Source organism: Liolophura sinensis, chromosome 6 (assembly GCF_032854445.1).
Source record: "Liolophura sinensis isolate JHLJ2023 chromosome 6, CUHK_Ljap_v2, whole genome shotgun sequence".
Taxonomy (NCBI): Eukaryota; Metazoa; Mollusca; class Polyplacophora; order Chitonida; family Chitonidae; genus Liolophura; species Liolophura sinensis.
The window spans coordinates 53,796,260-53,816,712 of NC_088300.1; the positions used below are offsets into that span (position 1 = coordinate 53,796,260).

The 20,453-nt window shown below is 38.9% G+C and overlaps 1 protein-coding gene across 1 annotated transcript in view; it reads left to right on the forward strand.

The window, feature by feature from the left end:
• Positions 1–20,453, forward strand: part of LOC135467350 (probable G-protein coupled receptor CG31760) — a 34,609-nt gene that overhangs the window by 9,340 nt on the left and 4,816 nt on the right. Inside the window, exons 2-6 of the mRNA XM_064745121.1 lie at positions 12,279–12,738; positions 14,181–14,342; positions 16,193–16,328; positions 17,346–17,675; positions 19,640–19,708. Of these exons, the coding sequence (XP_064601191.1) occupies positions 12,279–12,738; positions 14,181–14,342; positions 16,193–16,328; positions 17,346–17,675; positions 19,640–19,708 (1,157 nt within the window). The remainder of the gene's footprint in view (positions 1–12,278; positions 12,739–14,180; positions 14,343–16,192; positions 16,329–17,345; positions 17,676–19,639; positions 19,709–20,453) is intronic.

The following is a 20,453-nucleotide window of genomic DNA, read 5'->3' on the forward strand; positions in this document are numbered from 1 at the left end:
TAGTTACTCTTATAGCTATAAAGAGCTATAACAATATGCCGATATAACGAGTCACACTAAAGCTGTCGCGTTTCATTTTCACAATGCTTGTTTATGTGATGTGAATCTGATCAGCGGGGCTATAGGTTCCTAGTTAAGATTAATACACCCACGCATAGCAGGCTTAATTACGGTGGAGTACCTGTGTCGTTTGACAGGATGAAATACTACTATTTCGAATTCTATCTGGTCATCTATTCGGATTTGGTCTCCATGAGGCAGGACTTTGCGAAGAGTATTTTGTCGAGGACTCGATCTCCCATCTTATATTTCGGCGCCTACGTCACACCTATCCTCGGCATTTGTTGAACACAAAATTACGCTCCCTCGGCATCCGTCGTTTTAATGTTGAGCCCTATGAAAAATCATAATAAGTATTTCAGGTTGATGCCAAATTCCTAACTCGATGCCATAGATTCTAACTGTTAAAGGAAATGACATGAACGACTATGGTCACTTAATCTACTGAACCACAGATACATTTTTTAAATTTTTTCAAAATTTTCTTAAAAATATTTGAATTGAAGGTAAAGAACTCCAAGTATTGGCTGGCATGCATCCCCAATTTCTCAAATTTTGCTTGAAATATATGGATTCACGGATTAACTATGGACAAAATTCTTCTAAACAAACTCGTCACGGGCTTGTTAGAATAGGTACAGCATCACGTGGCTAAGTTTCACCTTGAACAACATGTCTGGAACGCTTTTTATAAAAATACAGAACATGTAATGTAGTTGACAGACTTACTCGTGTGAAGCCTTGACCGAATTAGTACATCAAGTTACTGTTGGCCTATCTCTACATACAGATACCAAATATTACACTGCTTTGTTTGTATATTCTCTCAAAAAGTAGCGTATATACCTGGCAGTTGTGATCTTGTGCCTTCAGTGAATGAGTTTATGTTGCTTATATGTGATCACTGAGGTTCTGACTCCCTCATTGGTTCTGACTCCTTCATTAGTTCTGACTCCTTCATTGGTTCTGACTCCCTCATGGTGTAACTTAATTGAAAATGATTGAATTCATTGTTCTACTTGAACCTGAACCAAGTTTTGTCTGCATGGTCAAAAATTTATGTGGGCATTTCTTTTTTGGGACTCTCTATCATATAATACGTATCGTTCAAGCACACACACACACACACACACACACACACACACACACACACGCGCGCGCGCACATACATATACACACAAACTCAAGTCTATTTAGACTGGCCATAGCGAATCAACAGACATGCATCTTTCCCCCCTTTCGGATATGTATGGAAAGGGGCCATAACACAAGGGCATTGTGCATTTATCTTGGTTTGTAAACCTCGATCAGTGTAACAGTGACCATCAGTGTTTAATCTTTTAGCATCTGACTAATATCTAGGCTCAGTATAAATCTCTATTCCTCAGGCAAGCTTTTGATATGAGCATCATGTAGTGTGAGAAAACTGACGTCGTTGTAAGCAGTTAGTCAGTGGTTAATCGAACTTACAAATATGCGCATATAGGGCAGGAACATAATTACATGTACTTGTACCTTCATCATCAAAGGGGAAGGAGGATTTTAGCGAGAAATTGTTGCGATACAAATCTCTCCACCACATACAATACTCGAATGTGGGTCCATCATGTTAATGGAACACTCTGCGCTGCGTGTGATTTCTGTATCGTATCAACTTATTGATGTACATACCTCGACTGGTGGTTTAAAGCGTGTTTGCTGCACGTGGCTGTCGATATATGTGATTCTTTATCCTGAAAAAAGCTAAATACAACATATTTCACGCATGAAAGTATTTCTGAGATTATTTTAGGAACCTGTATTAAAGTCACAAGCTCGGTTTAACTGTACATGCTGTAAAAAGCATAGTTAATGTATACACATGCAGAGTGCTGATGCCGGCAAAAATGTTCCTTATGTGTTATTGTAGGAACGTGCAAGGTGCAAGCTGTAGGATGACATGTAACGTAATACAAGTTTCAGGCTATGTGCTATGTTCACAATAATGTTCACTCTTTTCCAGATCTGTGGTAATACTGATTTAAGATCAGCTATGGATCTGAAAGGCCACCTTTAGTTTGAAGTTTATAGACGCTTAATTGTAATCCCTGCATTTGCGTACTAATCCTTCATTCCTTTTCCTTTTTATGTCGATTTGTCTCAAGAGAATCAACATTTTTGTTAACGGTTAATGTCAAAGCATATATACCATCACTCTGCGCTGTTTGTTCACACAGCTGCAGCCATGTCATCGACACTCAACCATAAACCTTTGACTGGTAAACAGTCATTCTTCACCTTTCCTTTGCTCAACTCCTTTCGGGCACAAGAAAACGGACAGCAATTAAGGTTATTGTTCCTACAGGTTTGAACACATTTCCTGTGTTACTACTTGACTTTTATACTGAACGATACAAATGAGTCGGGATGACACTTAGACTGGTATAATCAGATATATTCTTTTCATGTCGGCTTACCATTTATGGCCGCCACTATGTTCATAGCAGCCAACCACACAGCCTAAGTGTTATATCCACAACGGGTCATATTTACCTGAGCTTTTAATTTGTTGTGTTCTTTTGTGAATTCTTTACAGATTTAAATATCCGGTATAGAACATATGTGTTTTTTTTATAAATAGTAGATTTCACCAGTATTTTTCCAGTGTTTCAGAAAGTAGACATTTATAACAGTCCAACATAGTTCAAATTGTGCTTAAAAACTATTATATGCGTTAAAAGAACGTCCAGTGCGTTCAAGTTCCTTTTTTGAAGAGGGAAGAATTACTGCGCTATTCGCTTCAGGGTAGACCTGTTCAGTTTGGTCTGTGGTGTGTGGCAGATAATTATTAATTTCACTGATGTCGAGTGAAAATGTCTGTAATTTGTGTCGGTGAAAGTTGAGACCTAACAGCATGTAATGAATCACGGAGAGCACGTTTCTGGACAGGGAAAAGCTGAGAATAATGAGTGGTGTGTGAAATAATGAAGGTTTTTGAAATAACTGCAATTACAAAGGTAAACGCTCATTAAACTCAGAATTAGGGTATTGCCAAAGAGACGGTGTACAAAAATGCAGGAAAGTCAGTAGTTCAATTATATAAAGGTAGACCAAAACAACAGTTAATTTAAGTTATTGCTGAACACCGCAACTTTTATTAAATACAATAGGTATCCACTAAACCCCACCGAATGCAGTAATTAGAAAACGCATTTTTGTCACGTTTGAAGTACTTCTACTTCGTCCGTGAAAACAAATTCACTGTATTGTGCTTAGCTGAACATTTGTTTAATCGTTTGTTCATCTGTTTTCTCGTGGAGAGCTCTGAGCTGATTTCTTTGTTGGTGGCAATGTTGTTATCGTTCTTATCGGGCATGTCTGTTAACGTACTTCAGTCGCAGCAGTGCCTACCGTAGCCCCATTGATTGCCATGCGAGCGAGCAAGATTCAGGTGTAGGTAGATCAGTTGGATGTTCAAAGACACACCTGCATACGCCCTCATCAGTGTAAATGAAGCTTCTCTGATCACCTGCGTATAGCCTCTCCCTACAAAGCCGTGTGTAATACAGTTGTCTCTGGTCCATATGCCTCACGTCATGCTAACCTATACAGTTGCCTTCATTCTTCTCAGCGAGATTGGCAGATGGACAAAAACCGGAATATGTTTGTCTTCGAGTATACAAGGTAAGAAACATTTCACTATCACAAAAACTAGTGTAATAACATCTATAGCTAAACAAGAAATATGAAATTTTAAAAAATTCACTGTAGTTTTAAGGCTGCAATTATATGTTTCACAGTTTGCTACATAGGTAATGTGAAGACAACGCCTGCATTTTTGAAACTCATTTTTTGCAAAGCAGTTCCTGATATGTGTTTGTCTATATATCTTGCATAGACAAGGTAAACATCGTCATGTTTCAGGCACAATAAACGAAACAACCCCTGGATTTGTTAGATACTGCAGGCAAAAAAATGTCCTGGATTTGTTAGGCTCTGTAATAATGATAAACTCATGTATTTGTTAGGCACTATAGTCATGACAAACTCCGGGATTTGTTAGGCACTATAGTCATGAAAAACTCCAGGATTTGTTAGGTACTATAGTAAAGACATACTCCTGGATTTGTTAGATACTATAGCCATGAAAAATCCTAGATTTGTTAGGTACTATGGGCAAAATAAACTCCTGGATTTGTAAGGTACCATAGGCAAAACAAACTCCTGGATTTGTTAGGCACTATAATCATGGCAAACTCCAGGATTTGTTAGGCATTGTAGCCAAGACAACTCCTGGATTTGTTAGGCACTATAGTCAAGGCAAACTCAAGGGATTGGATAGGTACTGTAGGCAAAACAAATTCCAGGATTTGTTAGGCACTATAGTCAAGACAAACTCCTGGATTTGTTAGGCACTATAGTTATGACAAACTCCTGGCTAGGATTGATACTATAGTTAAGACAAAGTCCTGGATGTGTTAGGCACTATAGTCAGGACAAACTCCAGTACTGAATAGGTGCTCCAGGCAAAACAAACTCCAGGATTTGTTAGGCACTATAGTCATGACAAACTCCACTACTGGATAGGTACTCCTGGCAACACAAACTCCTGGATTTGTTAGGCTTTATAATCAAGACAAACTCCAGGATTTCTTAGGTAATATAGTCATGACCAACTTTTATATATGGCATGACAAATTGCTGGATTTTGTTATGTGCTGTATAGGCAAGGCAAACTCTTGAATTTGATGCAACAGGCGGACAAGAGTCAAACAGAAACAGATTTCTGCCTTTCATAGTTCTAGACTTTATACCAGGTACATTAGGTATATTTTAGGCAATTCGAGGAAACTTGTTCATTTCTTGACAAGACAACTGCAGTATTTGTTAGGTCAATTTACCATTAAACGAGACAACTATCATCACAAATCATAACGAGACAAATCATAACGGTCTACAAATGAAACATTAACAATGTGCTCCAGTACCATTATCACTTGAAAACTCGACATTTTGTTCCTTCAGATGGAAATTGTATTTCAAGGCAAATGTTGTATTCATATGATATAGTGTTAGGAATTTGATGTTATGATGGTCGCATCTGGTAAACAATGAGCTATAGGAAATGTGGGTAAGACAAATTCTTGTAACTACTAAACCCCTTAATATCAATGATTAATCCAAGTTCGGAGAAAGATCACTTTTGCAAACAAATTCCGTTCGGTACAGAGCGCATGTTTTTTGACAACTGTCCCTTCAAATACTTTGTAATGTAACGGGTCAGAAGTGTGCATATTCTTTCACGATAGTCCATAAACCGAGCCTTTCCTTTATCAGTAACGTGCGCATTGGTTATCAACTGTCCATCCCTTCGGCTTGTGATGTTTTAGCTTGCATATTGATGTATGACCCATCCACTGAACTTTCGATAGTATAACCGACATGTTGTTGTACCACTGTCCATCTATCTGAACTCATTTGGATATCGCACCAATTTTGTGGAAGACAGTCCTTCTATGTATAGCTGGCGATGTCCTACATTAGTAATGCAAGCAAAATAACTGTTTACATCCCATCAACCTCGAACTGGTTATTTTGCATAAAATCTGACTAGATTGTCTTTCTAAGAAAAATTAAGAAAAAACCAGCCTCTGTCTAGGCACTTGATAATGTGCACGAGGACCATTGTCGTGTAGACGCTTATCGTCCATGGCATTGTTTGCGGATAAATGTCATCTGAATATGGGAATATGCTCTCAACGAGTAAAAAGTGAAGGAAAAATAATGAAGACATGCATTAATTAGCTAGCAAGTGTTGTGCATCATGGAAATGTCACAATACATCGTACAGTACTCATGATGAGACTACAGATTGACGCAATGCTGCGCGTTTGCATTTTTGTCACAAACGAACTAAAACTGTTTGCAGCTAATGTTTGACTATTTATTAACGTTAGAATTATTCCTAGGTGGTAGATGAAAATAGCACTCTATGATTCATACCACCGCGAAATGGATTCGAACTTGCTGTGTAAAAGTTCTCTGAGAACAACATTTTGTTCTAATTGATGATCAAGCTCCCGACAGGGTGAATTGTACATAAGCTGTGGGATTGCTGATAGTAGATTCTGTATTATATTTGTATGGGATTGCTTATAGTGTACATTTATTGTTTATTACAGATTGCGTTTTAGCTCTAGAAAAACTATGAACCATGGATTTATAAAGAAAGACACAAGCTGTAGTAACATCATAAAATCACTGTATTGAAAATATCTAAAAGATAGTGATGCGCTTTGATTGGCAATTACCATGTCCCACAGGCTACCACAGGTTGTCACCTGTCCTTTGGGGCACTATTGCTCCTTAATTAATTGTAATTTATGGCCTCAGAACGCGTTAATTGATATTTGCATTGTGATTTACCACCCGGGGTGATATATGCCATGTTGCCTCGAGACCAACCTGTTACCGGGATCAGATAGGTAGTGTCCAGACACCCCAGATAGGTTTATCAAGGCACTCTCTTCTTTTCTGTGGTTTAAACAAAGCGAGATGAATTTTGATATATACTTTTGTCAGAATACGACTTTATATAAATAGATCATTTACCACTAAATGAGCAGGCTACAGGGCTCGATCGTTAGACCGGGTAAAGTGCTGTTGCATGATGTTACACTCAGCCGGCTATATGTGGGTGAAGTTGGCATCTCGTGCATCAAAAGTTCCTTAGTCACTTGCCAAAGACTGCTGGTTTATTCCATAGATTTTACCGCTTGGTATCGCAACCGTTTATTCCTGTTATTATTTATTCACCTCTATTCACAACACCTATTTTGTGAAATGCACGAGGATTAATCTGTGATGATATGAATAAGATTGGAATCTCTGAAGAATAAACTAACCCACGTCTGACTCATCCATCTCGTCGAACTGAAACCAAATCCATCGAAGAATGATACCAGAATTCCATTCCCTTTACAGTAGGGCTACACTGACGACCCCTTACACCACTGCTAATAACTTAATTACAGAACATCTTTGGTTGATATGGAACATACCCAAATGCAGCCATATAACCTGATTTTGCAATATTTCATAAACAAATTTGAGTTGCGATTTGGGTTATTTATGCAAAAAAGTAAAGCTAAAAACTGAACTACAACAAAATCGTAGAGAAACTCGCGTTGGGCACAATCCGATGTTTTGGGCCACTGAAGTAATCTGTATTCGGAAGCTTTGCTGGATCATAAAGTGTTTCATTGAAATGTTTTATATCACTTCGACATTTAGTATCATTTCGACATTGCTCCGGACTTTACTCATTTCATTCCAGGGTAATGAATCCTGCGGTAGATAAAAATTACTTTACTTCAAGCCTTGTTTGTCGTCGTTCAGTTATATACAATTCCCTATGGGACTATTTCTTTGTAATCATCATGTAGGATTGTTGTGTATAATTAAATATGTATATATACTAAGATGATATTTAGCCATAGTGAGATCAGTAAGATAGTTTACCACCGAACATGAACTTTCATTCTTTCCTGGGAATTCTCGATCTGCTCTATTTCGGTGGAGAATCAATAGTGTACGCTCTGATGTCCCAATAAGCCACAATTTTATTTTGCCATCAAACGTTGACATTCGGTTTTGTATTATAGTTTATATAGGAAATAACAATTTATAAGGAGATAAGGAGATGTTACGTAAACAATTTAAAGGCTCTTTTGACACAAAGTTTTATGTTTAATCTAATATATTCGGATTCGTCTCGTTTGTTTTGCCTATCGTCCTTTGGAGAAAAACAGGTAAGGACGAAGAAATATTGTGTCACGTGACGGGTACTGGGCAATGGACAGTATCTTGTGCCCGGCAAGACTTAAGTGAACCAACATAATAGCAGGACAAAGTTTCACGTGAAGATTGCTCCAATTTAGACGTTTTCATAAATAGTGGAAATGGGTTTAAATGACAAATGACCGTAATTGATTGGTTATTTTTAACCAGTTTCCTAGTTACCATGCACACGGACAATACAAAAATATCATGTTTGTAGCCTACTGGATGCAGTAAACCTGTCACATAGTCCAACAAAAATACAGTAAATAACGTTGAACAGACATCCACTGAACTTTTGTTGTCCGAAACCTTGCAAACTGCCTGTTGCCGGAGTCACCTGGGACGGAAGGTACACAAAGGCCGATGTTCTAATTACAAACAACTGGCGTTCAAATCTCCCGTAATGCAGTTATCAGGTTAACCGGAGTTGAATCATACCGTTAACAACGTCAGTTCAGAGTGACAGGAAGTGTAAATTTGTATTCACTGAAACCATCAACTAGGTAATCACGGTGAATTATCACAGCTCGGAAGCACCGAGTACCTATTAGCGCATAACAATAACAGAATGGTTAGATAGAGGCGTTGTCGTCTATAAAAGACTATCCCTTTGGGACACGACGATATATTGTGGCAGTTCGTACACAAATCGGTGTATGCTTCGAACATGAATGAAACACTCTCTACACCAAGTCTTAGAACGGCATCTGACATTCATACGCCTGCCGTTCTACAAAGGGCGCTTTTATGTATGTATGCTTGTGGTTTAACGTCGCACTAATATTTCAGACAACTGACACGAGGAGTGATTAGGAATCATTATTTAATGATTAATTGTTTTAAGCCCATTCATTCAACCTAGACGTAGAGGGTATTTGGACAATTATATACTTTTGAACTGCCAAGTTAACTGTGCGTGACCTCCCAAAGCTGACTGTGTGTCTTACTATAAATCAGCATTGTTGTGTTGCTGAACGACTGTTACAAACATTGTCTTGTCGCAAAAATGACATTCGGAAGCAGGAGCAGAAAAAGCATTCGTGCAGACTGCTTGGAATCCGTGAAGCTGCAGACTGGTTCAGTTATTATTTTTTTGTTACTAAATTAATTATGCGGACGGTTTTTCTTTTTTTTTAAAATGATCTGGGCACGACTTTGATTTAGTACTAAAGCCACTAAAGCTGAATTAATTAATAAAATAGTATTCCAGAAATGTTCTAAAATATTAAAAAAATTCTGCACCGCTTATTCACAAAATAAATAGCAGCCGTGGCGACATTTGGTGACACCATTTTGCCAAGTAATAGCTATCTGGAGTGGAGTCACAAACCAAGGAGCAACACATTCTTTCATTCAGATTTTGGGAAGACATTTTCGTAATAAATGTGACATTGCTAAGGAAAAATAATGCAAATTCACGATATTTTTCTTCAAGCAATGACTCTGCCAAGGCGGTTATCTTGCAAGCCCATCCTGACAAATTACCGCAGTATCATGCCCAACATGTACGCATTGTGTCACAGGGAGCCGTCTCAGTTCCTTGCTCATAAATGTGTGGTCCAAAATGCATCAGTTTAACACTTACACTAGACGCAAAATCCAATTTATTGCACCAATATTTGTCTATCCACTACCACAGAAACCACATTGACAATCGAGAGCTAACAGTTTTTTCACGTGACGCTTTCAGCGCTAGTGATTGGCCAGTTTCACAAGGGCTTCTACTGCATGGCGACTCGGAGGGGCTTGTCCATCAGTGCCATACCTCCAATGCTGAACTTCATTTTCTCGGCTTTCAAAACTTTATAGAATTTTTTACACATTTTTCGGTGATAACTGTGTCATATATCATTTTTTCTATGTATATATAGTTTTACAGGCAGACTTTATGTTCATTAAACACATCAAAATACTGTTGACTCTTCTGGACAGTAGGATACGAGATTCAACATAACGGTTGTAATTGGTGATGACCTAGAAACGGACAGAACAGTGCAGTGAAGTGATATGGGTAGTTATTAGCACAGCGCTTGATATCTAACCACAGCAGGAGTAGGCCAATTCACCACGCCGTAAAGGTGGGCTCCGTTACATGTCTGCATCTCATTTACCTTCACTTACACCGTCCTCAATTAGGGACTCAATAATGGATTTTTCCAACTTGCTTTCAACTACGGCTGCCTTCAAATTCGTTCGCGTGTTTTTGTAAACAGTTGGCTTCATCTCGTAGTTCAAGGTTTGGTTCAAAGAGTATATCGCATTTTCTTAATACTGACTATTTTACATCAATAATTCCAAGAAACAGAAGAAAATAATGTCAACACATGGAGGTGAGAATGTTTATACATGAGCCTAATGTGAATTCCGAGAATGTATAGGTATTTCCATTCATGTGAAAGGGTTAAATTTTAAGTCAAGCGCTAACATTCTACTCTTCATGTTTGGGGTACTGGTTTTTGGAGAATGTGATGAAATTTAGTTTTGAAATGTATTGAAGCATTTTGCATTCATGCACCGACAAACTACTGACGAAATAAAAAAAAAACACTTATCGCCCATAAATTCTCAAAAATCATACTTTTCTGCTACAACCTTCCTCACTCTTTACCCGTAAGATCATATGAATGTCTCACATAAGACGTCTTTGTTGATCTAGGACCAAGATCCTGTTAATATGTCCACTCATACTATGAATAGGTGCAAAATCTCTAAAACTTTTGTGGCTTATATTCTTCAGATATAGAGAGACATACCATATGGACTATATGTTCACATCCAGACCTGTGTGAACCGGAAAGAATTTCTATAAGACATAGTGATACTATGGGCTAGGTTCACAAACACAAACGGCAATAAAAACAGGGGAAATACCCTTGCAAACCATTGTTTACACAAAACGTGATTGCTTATACTTGGAATGTATGTTAAGTATACGGACAAGAGGTGTACACGTATTCTTGTTTCCAAACCGTGAATTGCTTTTTCTCCGTTTGAAATGTTATGGTCGTTTGAAGACTTTGTATTTGAATGAAATCCTATTTTCTCAACACAACGTCTCCTGTGCTGTAAGCCGTTCATTATGTAATATTATAAAATGTGTGATCATTGTTCTCTAGGGAAAATCTATCATCTTAATAGTTTTTTTACTCTCGTGAGGTGGCGCTAGTGTGAAGCAGGACCTGGAACCATTGTTACGTCAAGAATGGATTATAGCGTAATAACGTCTACGCGGTTACAAGGTATCAGTTTCTATTGTAACGCCAAGGTCCTGCTGCTGGGTGTTTGACATGCCCCCATTGTTCTAAACTGCATGATTTAACTTCTACACATATTTGATCCCACCCTTGCTGTACTGTTTTTTTTTCCTTACGGAGAGAGAGAAAGAATCAGTGCCTTTAATTTTGAAATTACTAACCAAGGCCAAGCACTTTGCCATGAGATATAGGTATAATCAACAAGGTCCATTATATGTCAGATGTCCTGTACTTCGATCGAAGCCAATGCCGTCATTCATTATGTATAATGTTCTTACTCATATCAATCCATTCTGCTCATGTCACAGGTATGGGTGACTTTTGAGGTTGGAGACAGTGGCATTAGCCTTCATTCTTGCGCCATCAAATGTGAGCCTGGAATTGGTGGAAGAATGAGCATTCTAAAAAAAAAATACATTTTACATTATTTTTTATTATTATTGAGCAACCAGGAAATAGTGTGTCTCTGGAAAGAGCAGTAGGCCTATAAATCTATAACCATTTTTTATGTATAAATCCACAAGCATTTTTTCTGTATAGATCTATAAGCATTTTCTATAGGCATCTCGTTCTGTGTCAGTCTAAAAGTATTTTTTTTGCCAGCCGTAAACCAATGTTCATAGCACTTCATGGTAAGGCCTATCTACCGAACAACAACGTACACTATTCTCCAGTAGAATATGTAACACGTTAATGCATACTTCATAAATAGGCAGGGATAACATGTAAAGAAAATAAGCCGTCAGTTTTTATTGATGCAAGGAAGATATTCTGTCTATATACCAAATCCCCCCAAAACATTCACCATTAATGCGGTTAGCGCCGTCGGCGTGAGGAGTATGGAAGTAAGTCAGAAAAGTGCAGGCGTGGAAATCGTGATCGTGGGTTTCTCCTGCGCTCTTTCCGGTTTCCACTCACCGGCTTGCCGCTGTCGTCGTATATGTTAAATGTTCTCGAGTATGACGTAAATCTCTAATCAAATAAATGAATAAATGAATAAACCTGGACAGTTTAAAACTTACGTTGTGAGGAGTATGGAATTGTATCGGGATATTGTAGTTATTAAAGCCTTAAATGTCATGTTTAGTTTGATAGTTTAGCTTACAGCTCGGTATCATGTGTATGATGTGTACCCTCTTTCAGAGCGCCTTTTGGACGCCAAAACTGCCATCAATTACGTGAACGATGTGAAGAAGGGGAACTGTACTGGAGGAACAGACAACATACTGAAACTTCAGTTTGACCACACGCGTTGGGAGAGTTATGCCCGGATAGCAGTCAAAACTGCCAATCTTCTCTCAAAGATGATCCAAGAAAACGACGGCAAACTAGCTGAGGTGGACGAGACATACCTTTTTTCGGTGGTGCGCAATAACATTCAGGGTGACGCCCTCGTCTTCGGCTCGGCTATTGCCTTTGAGGAATATGTTTTCTCAGACTACAGAATCTTCTGTCCTTATGCCTACATGGAAGGATCCACGGCCATGGCATTCGATCTGGCATTAGGTTATAACTACTTGGAACCCGATGTCGAGTGGTATGCTGCCATTAAACACAGAGACTACTCAAATATTACCGTCTTGCGAGATGTCGTGGATTTGGGGTATGTTAACTTATTACTCTTCTTTTGTTTAGAGACAAATTAGAGTGAATTATACCTCCAGCGTGTTAATGATCCTAATGACTTCTCTCTGGTTTTACTCTCCATGATGTAGTCTTTGATATTAACGAATTGGCCGGGACCCGCTTTCCATGGGACAAGAAAACTATCGAGCTTACTATGTGCTCAGTAAACGATGATACATTTCTCTATCTCCCGTTCCGATGGAATCGAACAGAATGGGGATTTTTTTCTATAGTTTGGGGATATGTCTGCAAGGGTATATAGTATGAATCTAACTAGGTTATTAGAAACGAACAGTGTCTTTCGATATTTGCTCCAACTGATCATCATCCAAGGTTATTTCGTAACCAACTGTCAAAATAAACCCGAGCCAAAATCACTCACGGCATGAAGTGTTGCCTCAGAGGGCTATCCGCTATCTCTCAGCGGGCTACGCGGAGAACAAGGCAAAGCAAAGGGCGGTGCTGAAATTCGCAAAGCTAGCTGACTTCCGTGCTTTGACATTCCAAACATGAATTATCTATAACTGTCTATACAGCCATATCAGAGGGAATTATCTTATTAACGTGTCTTTCTTGAGGCAGCCATTCAGACCCAGGAAGTGTACATTGATACTCAGTCGTATGTCCGTTGTAATCCGTTACTTAGAACGACAAAATGTCTTCGATAGATGATACTTTCCTAGGCATATACGATTTACATAAGATATGGATGAAGCAAGTGAAAGCAAAAGGTTAAGCAGCTACCTGTGGCACGGCACAGCAAAGTGATCGAAGGGTCTGTCGTCTTTCTAAGACGTACGTGGAAGTTATGTTTGATGTATTTGGTTTCCTGTTCGTCATTTTTCATGTTTTCTGTCAAGGACCCTTTGCATTAGGGATAGTTTATAGTTTTGATAACCTCGCTACTGATCACAGATTCAGTTTGCGTAAACATTTTCATCAGCACCACACCATACAGTATAACCTGGACAACGTATAAACATTGGGATACATGCGTCACTTTCGGACTGATTGCAAAATGTGAGCCCTTTGTGTCAGTGCTGATCTTTCTCTTATCTTCTTTCGTGTGTGATCATGCTACACAAGTCGGCCATACGTTTCCGTAATAATAAAATAAATTTTCTTTGCTGTGTCTTCACAGGAACGAGATTTCCGAGACGTTCCATACTTTTACTCTTGCATGTGCTCTTCATTATTTCTACTACCTTGTGTCTCTACACAGCAACGCGAGTGTGTCTGTCCCGAGTCGATGAGGCGTATACATACTTTGATTGTTACATGTGCTCTTCATTATATCTACTACCTTGTGTCTTGAAACGGCAAAATGAATGTGTCTGTCCCAGAGTCGATGATGCGTGTCCATACTTTGACTGTTACATTGGCTCTGCGTTATATCTACTACCTTGTGTCTTTACACAGAAACAGGATTGTTTCTACTCCAGAGTCGATGGCGCGTGTCCAGGACGGACGATGGACTTACCCATACTTTGACTGCGGCGGAGGCGACATTTGGATGGTCACGTACTCGGCACCCATTATCGGCATACTGAACACGTCTGGACATCCGGAAATAAGGTTCAGGTATGCGTCAGTAACTGCACTAGGAAACAAAGCGCTGTTTAACGCAAATGACAGTACTGCAAATTCAATATGTATATGTACTGCAGAAATTACTCAGTGATACGTATTATACTGATTCTTTACTTTGGCCGTTGGAAGTGTTGCTTTATTGTTAACACGTTAAACTCTGCATCATAATTTTCACCGTAAGTCACCATACCCTGACGAATTTGATTAATAGAAACGTAGGTTTGTGTAATATGATATGATATGATATGATATGATATGATATGATATGATATGATATGATATGATATGATATGATATAATATAATATAATATAATATAATATAATATAATATAATATAACATAACATAACATAACATAACATAACATATTATAATATAATATAATATTATATAAAGACATGATAGTGAAGATTTTACAAATAGTAGAATGCGAACTATGCTGATTAAGTAAATAAACATGCAAATAACTGTTTATGGACAATATAGATAATACGACGCAGCTTATGGAAGCCACAATAACAACTGCTCTCAAAAAGCAAATTGATGGATGTGCGGTGGCTATATAAACTGATTAGTTCTCCTGAATGGATTTCAATTTTAATTGCGTTATTACCTCACCACGACTATCCAAGTTACTTAGAAAAGGGGAAAGGCCTAACTGGTCGAGATAGGCATATCTGAGTGTAAGCCTTGTGAAGTTGAATAATGTTACTTGCTTGAGAACGATTTTGAAAGCTACATCGAAGCTACATGAATAGTAACTGAATGATTTCCTTCAGATTCTTTATTTTAGAGAGGAGATAGAAATTAACAGTGTCTCCCATAATGGGGTGCGCGTGTATGGTCTGGCCACTAACTTAAGGAAGGAATTTACAAACACTTGTAAAATTCGTTTTATGCAGCTGTATTTACCCTACAGAGACGGTTAGCCAGAGGTACATTTTATTACACACAGTAGCGTCCTTGGTGACAGAAACAAAGACTTCATGTAGTACCGTAGACTTGCAATACTGTTGTTATTTCATTGTCATTAGCTCTATAACAAGTATACGAATGTGCAATTAAACAACCACGGCAGAATTAGTGCAGCATAATAGTTGGATGAATTCTATTCATCACCTACCACATGTATGCCATACCAAAATGGTTATACAGCGTGGTTTAGCAGCTAATAGCTTCAACGAGTTATACCACACTCAAAGTGGGTGAAACTACATCTTACCAAATAGAACATTTCTACATGTAATGCCTGAGACATTTAATCAGTGTAATACTAGCTGACACGGGGTTAAACAATTCAACCCTTATTACACATACGAATAATACTAACAACCGGTGTTTATTTGATAGGTGTTTTACACCGTTCTCAAGAATATTTCACTTATGCAACGGCGGCCAGCGTTACGGTGGGAGGAAACCTGGCAGAGTCTGGGGGAAACTCACGGCCATCCGCAGGTTGTTGTAAGATCTTCCCACGTAGGAAACCAGCATGAGATGGACTCGAACTCACAGCGACCGCATTGGTGAGAGGATCGTGGGTCGGCCACGGAGGCCTCCTGTATATGTGAGAAAATGTGCAGCATACGCAGTGCAAATGTACTGTGTGCAAATAATGCTTTATAAATATGTACAATTGACTTCTACATATGTACAAATAAACCGAAACTTTTGGACATATATCTGATAAATAGCTGTAAACATGTGCCAAAGAATTGGATATATGTACAGTTCTTTTGCACATATGTGTAATTAAAGAATAAATGTCATTTCGCCCAGTATTGAATGAAATGTTTAGTCAGAGAAGTATTTTCTGACATTGGTGCACGTTGTGTTATCTTCAGAGGAGTCGCGACTATAGACATAGAACTGACAAACATAGACGTGAATCAGTGTGACCCGACAGAAGACAAGGAACTGCCCTCCCATGGGTCTCTTGACGTGTTCCGGGGTACCCACAGCTGTCAGCCTACCACACAGGTAACCATCTCATATACCGCTATTTGAAAGCTACTTGGTTTTCATGACTACTAATACGAGCATTAATTTGCACAGCTGAATACAATGGACAACGGAAAGGATGTTCAAAACAACCTATATTAACGCCCTTTTCTATACCAAGAGACATGTGCGTAAAATTATGTAAGCTAAATGCAAAAGAGATGCAAAAGTCAGAGTGATAGATAATGATAGAAGTTCCAATTAATACTCGTGAATTATGTAATTAGTACTCGATAATTTCTTTTCATTTATTTGACTGGTATGTAATCGCGTACCTAAGAATTTGTGACTTATATATATGGGACGGCGTTGAAGTATTATATGTTATTTATTTCCTGCTGTTTAACGTCATACTCGGTCAATTTCGTGGATGGAGGAAATGCGCGGTGGACACTACTAATGTTTGACAAGTTACTCACCAACATTTCCACATATTATAAGATTCACACGATATTGGTGGAACACAAGTGATCTTCCAGAAGACTTTGACTGTGGAAAACGACGGGCACGTCTGAAAACAGTCAAGAAAACAAAAGCAATTAAAATCTTAAAATGGCATTGAATGTAACACCCACTGCATGGTACACTCTATGTTTTGTGATACAGGCCAATGGTCATTGAATATTAAATTCCACCATCTCCAGCGACGCTGTCAAACAATTGAAATATATATTGTGGGCTGTGTTAAGTCGTCCAGGTTATTTTGGTAAATCGTCTTTAAGTGGCGTTTAGATTTCGGTATATGACATACAGTCAGTTTATGGATAGCAACGCGTCCTTTCTCATTGCATGTGGTGTGGTCAGCCATATAACAGCTTTCGTTGGTAAAGTGATCCCGTATAGTACATATACAGATACTGCAGCTTTACACAATCATGGTTCACCACAATGTCGGCTCATCACCATTATAGTCTAACAAAACGTAGCACGTTGGAAGTTGTTGTTTAATGTTTACTTACTAGGCCTACTAATAAGTCAGTCTTTCTTTCTTTGTAGTGCAGAGCCCTGGCAGGGTACGGCTTTAAAAGAGGCTCATACTTGTGTTCTTGTGAGTCTGGGTATTACTTTCCAGTTATAAACGCGGTTACGAAAGCCTTTAATGGGTCGGATATCGAAGCCTATTACGATGACAACAACGTGACGGGAAACATAGAAGCGTACCAGTGTCTGAAATGTGCGCGAGGCTGCGATACGTGTGAGGATGACACACCCTGTATGATCGAGTACAGCATGGGTGTTCACATCACACTGCTCCTATTGACCGTCCTTCTAATGCTCGCAATCGGCCTGATCTCATTTGTCACTCACCAATACAGGAACGAAAGAGTAAGTTTCCCAGTGTGCTGGTTCAATAGGCGTTGGGGATAACGCAGCGGGTATTTATTCCTAAGAAGCGGGGTATATGCGTGTAAAAGCGAGAGGTTATCATTGTCTAGCAAACTCATTTTTTCGAATACTCGACAATATACTCCTTGGGTCCACAGCATTCAGCCAGTGTGAAGTCGATTGAATGAAGGTTTGTGGAGGAACCGACCCACAGATATACACATACATGCAGAATTTCCTCCCTTAGTAGGCCTACTTAGATGTCAGATTGCAGAAAAGGTCAAATCGAAGTCCATGGCAAATGATCATATATATATATCACAATGTTGCACGGAAAAAATTAAAAAGACTCCGAATTCCGTCGCCACGTGGAGAAAGACTCCTGAATCGGTTTACATCCACACGCTCCGCGGTATTGTTAGATTCAGTTTTCAATTAACCTAGTTTAACTTTACCTTCACTTGTGTTTTTTTTATTTTGTGGGGGTGAGGTTGGGCGGAGGGAGACTGGAGTATGATTTTAAACCCCACATCAGCTAAGCTGTTTCAGAATTCTTGTTTAACATTAACAATGGTATACGTGCGAGATACCATTCTATACCTATATTCATTACTATGCGTGTGGTTTATTTATTTCTACTGTTTACATCACAGAATTAATGAACAACAAAATATGCAAGAAACACTCTCCTTTACCTTTCATACATTCCTGTGATCATCACTAAATTATACACATTAACTGCACATCACGTTCCACGAATAGATTAAATATATAATAAGTCAAAACCAGAGACCACGCTTTGCTCGTGATTTTCGTTTATATAATAGACAATAATACAAATAGCAAGATAAATATATTTACCCTTCACAGAAGTCTGAGTTAAAAACTGCAGTATGATTTCTACTTATCACCAATGGCGTGCATTTCAAACTAGAGATGTTAAGCAATCATTCCCTTCCAGAAAGGCTTATCAAAGCTGTGAATCGATCACGCAAACGAAGCTTCTGTATGCGTTGTAATCTTCAGAGAAAATGAAACCATTCTGACCAATACATCAGCGGATGCAAACATAAACTATTACCAGTTGCCGTTATGCTGGACAATGCATCCGGAAACATCATGGTAATTGGGGAGTGTGAATAACCCACCCGCCAAAGTAATTTCCGCTGCAACACTGTCACCAAATGTCATCATCGTTATGTCTATCAGTATAAAGGCATTTTCCGCAGTCACACTGCCACCATTAATTCGCGACACTGCGTGTTGTCTGCAAGGTGAAAAGAACTTAGAGAGAATGCTTCAAACGTCTAGCCCTACCCCGTTGGCCAAGGGTGTGACCTAAAAAATAGAAATGTTAGACAGCAGTCATGTGTGTTGGTGACAAAAAGGTTAAAATGTGCTTTTTCGCAGAGATGTCGGTTTTTAAACAGCAGCATATCTTCGGTATAAAGGTTTAAAAGAGGAAGTTGTAACTTCCTCGCTTGGCGTTCAGCATGAAGGGGATAGTGCAACGACTGGTTGACCCGTATCAGCATAATGGCTCGGGCGGGGCGGCTTACTTGCCTTCGGTAAGTCTTCTCAGTGAAGCAGCACTAAATAAAAGAGCGGTGGAAATCCGTCCTGCAACAAGGAGGCACATTACACGTACATGCACCCTAATGATTCCTTCGTCGTCATATGACTCAAAAATTGTTGAATACGACGTTAAACCCCAAGCACTTAAGCACTCACTCGGTATAAAGATGTTGCAGGAAGATGCAGGAAGTAGGTGGGTCTACTTGCATGGGAAATGAACTTTGGAGAATGGCTATTAGATGAAACAATAAATGGCTAATTTTAAAAGTGTGGTATCGGAAAATTAAGAGTGTAACGAAATGTTGTCCACCTTGATAGGTAAATAGGCTCTGAGCACCCGCCCAGCAAACATGTTGTATAGCGTGTAGATTACTTCCTTCTGATTTCAGGTGATCAAGTCCGCAAGCCCAATATTTTTGCAAATTACGCTTTTAGGTTGTGCCATGATGAGTTGCCAGGTAAGAATACGTATTTATCAAGTGGTGATCTTAACCAATCACAGATTTTACCCTACAGTATGTTGTTGCCAACCATTTGTATATTTATTTGTAAATGTAAACTAAGAGATGGATTGATTTTGTTATCGTGTTTGAAAAAAAAGAAGACAGTTAAACTGTTCCAAGGTCGAGAGAGACCCACATATTGAATTCATTTTTCCAACACAAGCACAGCTGGTGGAGTGTCCGCTTCGGGAGCGGTAGATCCAGGGTCAATCCTGGGTCGAGTCACCTGTAAGACCATAAAAGAGGAAGTTGTAACTTCCTCGCTTAGAGTTCAGCATGAAGGGATAGTGCAACAACTGGTTGACCCGTATCAGTATAATGGCTTGGGCGGGACAGCACTAGATAAAAGAGTGGTGGAAATCCGTCCTGCGATAAGGAGGCACATTACATGCACTCTAAGATTCCTTAATGACGACGTTAAACCCCAAGCACTCACCCACTCATACAACACAAGAACATTATCGCTCTGTTTTCAAAATATTCAAGTTAGTTTTATTGAAAAGTAGTCAAGTGTTTGCATTCTAAATCAGCCAGGATTACTTTACCCAGTAATTTATCAAGTCTGGGGTTAATCTGTTTCGTATTGAAATTATATTCAGCCAAATCGACGTACAGCCGTGATGTCTTTTCATGAATCTGTTTTTGATATACATTCTCTTTGATGGACTAAAGGCACAACTGTTTCAAGCAATCAGCCACA